We start from the raw sequence: 2,941 nt of genomic DNA, 5'->3' as shown, positions 1-2,941 counted from the left end.
TTGTCATGCTACTGCTACAGGAAGCCAAAGCCTAAAAGTGAGGCAAACTTTAAAGACTTTGTACCTCTTTTCAGTGAGTGCTCATCTGCAAAAGGTCTGAATTTGGGTGGGCAAACCCGGCAAAGTAAGATTATACTTGTAGTCAGTTGTAGACAGTAGATGGTAATATATGTGCAGATGCATAAATTTCTTTGGAGCAAACTGCAAAAAAAAATAATTGTGCATGTATTATTACTTAATTGAATTGACATCACACTTCGCACATGTCTAGCATGTTTTATTTCACTTTGCTTCCCTAGAATGTCGCACAGTGGGCAGAAGAAGATTTCAAGCTACTTCACAAAATTTAAGCCCAAAGACGATGGGGAGCCTACTAATAAAGTAGCTAAAAAAGACCATGTACTTCCGGTGGATGAAGGGAACAACACAGAAGATGAAGTGCAAGAGAAGGCACAAGATGAGAGGGACACCACTACTAGCAGCAGCGTTATCACACCTACAGAAGAAAAGACACAAGATAGTCCTCTCCGACATGACCAGTATCATGCTGTGGAGATTGCTGAGAGTGAGACAGAGGAAACTCCAAGCACTAGCAAACAATTTGACACATTATCGCTGAAACCACATTCAGGCACAGTTTTTAGGAAAGGCATTCTTCCTAAAGGTTGGAAACACGATCAAAAGATATATTTCCAACGCAAGCATCCGTGGTTAATTGTTAATGGCACTAACCTTGGCTGTTCTGTGTGTCGCCAAGTCCGTGATCTTGGTGCTGAGAAATCCAGGGGAATGAAATTGTCCAAAGAATGGACTGACTCTACTGTGAAGGCATATGGCACAAATCCACGACAACAGCAAAAATCATTGAGAAAAAAGATTGGAGAACATGCACAAAGCAAGGCTCATTTTGCAACTTTAAAAATCTTAGAAAATGCAAAAAAAGATTCTTTATTGCAAGTAACTGCAAAAGCTCAATCTTTACAAATGTCATCAACATCCAGAATATTCCGTGTAGCTTATAAGGAAGCAAAGCGGAACAGGCCAGCGTATGGTTTTGAAACAGAGATAGACTGCCACCAGTTAAATGGACTGGATATGGATCGAATTTTGCACTCCAATGTAGCTTGCTCAAACATACAACGCCACATATCCTCAGAAATGAAGAGGAAGATATTTGCTCAAATTATTGAACTTTCCCCAAAAATAAGTATTTTACTAGATGAAGGCACTGCGTTAAATAGGAAAAGTTCTTTAATTGTGTACATGCGAATGCAGCTACCTGGCATGGACTCCCCAGCTAATATTTTTGTTGACCTCATTGAGCTGAGTGATTTGTCAGCTGACGGCATAGTAAGTAGTTTACTGTCTGCTCTAAAAAAAGATCCTATTAATGTAAGTGAGGACTTTCTCTCCAAATGCCTGGTTTCAGTTGCCTGTGATGGCGCTTCAGTGATGTTTGGCCGTCACAGTGGTGTTATAAAGAGGTTGCAAGAAAAAATCTCTCCCAATATTGTAGCCTGGCACTGCTCAGCACATCGCCTGGAACTTGCCGTTCATGATGTCATGAAAGATATTGGCGCTACAAATCACTTCAAAAACTTACTCGACAAGCTATATTCTTTGTTTGCCACATCTGTTAAAAACCGTTTGGAGCTAAAGGAGTGTGCAGAAGTTCTTGACATTCAGCTCTGCAGAATAGGTAGAGTGTTAGATACTCGTTGGGTTGCATCAAGCTTTAGAACAGTAGAAGCTGTTTGGAATGCTTATCCTGCTCTCTACAAGCATTTTACTAGTGCTGCTGTTGATGCTTCCCGTGACAGTTCTAATCGAAATATGTACACCGGCCTAGAAAGGCGATTATCATCTATCCAGTTTGTTGCTAATCTTGGCCTCATGTATGATGCTCTTCAGGAGTTATCAGAGTTATCACTCGAGTTACAGAAACGTGATTCTACAATCATTGATGCCCATCGAGCTATTTGTCGGCAAATAGCAGTGTTTGAGGCAATGGTAGACCGGCAAGGAAAGCATTTCTCACAGTGTAAAAAGGCAATGGAAGAAAATATATTCCAGGGTGTGATGCTGCACAAAGGAAAGACCACTGACAAAATCATTGAACAGGGGCAGTTTTTTCGTAGCCTTGCAGAAAATCTGAGAAATCGTTTGTTGTCTACAGGCGGTACTAATTCTGCTGACAAAAAGGCTGACTATGAGACGCTGATTAACGAAGTGAAAGTTTTATACAAACAGTACTGGCCTGATGAGCTACCTGTTCTTTATGGTGAAAGTGACATTGAGTCTCTGTGTAAAAGATTCAACATTGCCAGCCGAGAAACTATACGTGCGTACAGAGAGTATAAAGAATCTGGAGGAAAAGAAATTAAAAGGCAGTTCAAGGAGCTTTTGATGGCTTTGCACACTATTGCTATCAGTACTGCAGAATGTGAGCGGGGCTTTTCTCAAATGAATCTCATTTGCACATCTACAAGAGCATCATTGCTGACTGAAACAATATCTTCTTTAATGTTTTTAAATCTTGTTGGTCCACCATTTAAGAGATTCAATCCAATCCCCTATGTTCAGTCATGGCTTGCAAAAGGGCGGAGAGCAGCTGATGACACTAGGAGTAAAGCAAGGAAAGAGGAGGATTTGGAATGCACAAGTGATTTAGACTGTGTGTGGGCTTTTCTAGAAAAATAGATGCTAGCCCAGTGTAACTGAAAAATGGGTCATTGCAATATTTTAAAAAAGTTAGGCTTTACTGGACTTTTGGGGAAATTTAATTGTTGTGTACTTTATATAGGTTATTTATTTGCATTGATTGACAGTGTCAATTTATTTAATATTTTCTTATAGCTGTCTCTTGGTTTGGATGTTATATTTATTATAATTTATATAATTTATTTTGTTTCTATAAGATTTACCTTGCTTTTTCATTTTA

At 39.4% G+C, this 2,941-nt stretch overlaps 1 protein-coding gene across 1 annotated transcript; it reads left to right on the top strand.

Moving 5' to 3' along the window:
• The first annotated feature begins 300 nt into the window (after positions 1-300).
• LOC147673832 (E3 SUMO-protein ligase KIAA1586-like) lies at positions 301-2,700 on the top strand. The gene has a single exon (XM_086945535.1). The coding sequence runs from the start codon at positions 301-303 to the stop codon at positions 2,698-2,700; it is 2,400 nt and encodes a 799-aa protein (XP_086801661.1).
• The last annotated feature ends 241 nt before the right edge of the window (positions 2,701-2,941 follow it).

This window comes from Lissotriton vulgaris, chromosome 12 (assembly GCF_964263255.1).
Source record: "Lissotriton vulgaris chromosome 12, aLisVul1.2, whole genome shotgun sequence".
In the NCBI taxonomy this organism is placed as follows: domain Eukaryota; kingdom Metazoa; phylum Chordata; class Amphibia; order Caudata; family Salamandridae; genus Lissotriton; species Lissotriton vulgaris.
Note: the sequence above shows the minus strand (reverse complement) of the source record. Positions and strands in the feature narration are given on the sequence as shown.

What these genes read in the sequence shown, in the direction of transcription:
- LOC147673832 (XM_086945535.1), top strand. Translation starts at nt 301, where the DNA reads ATGTCGCACAGTGGGCAGAAGAAGATTTCAAGCTACTTCACAAAATTT.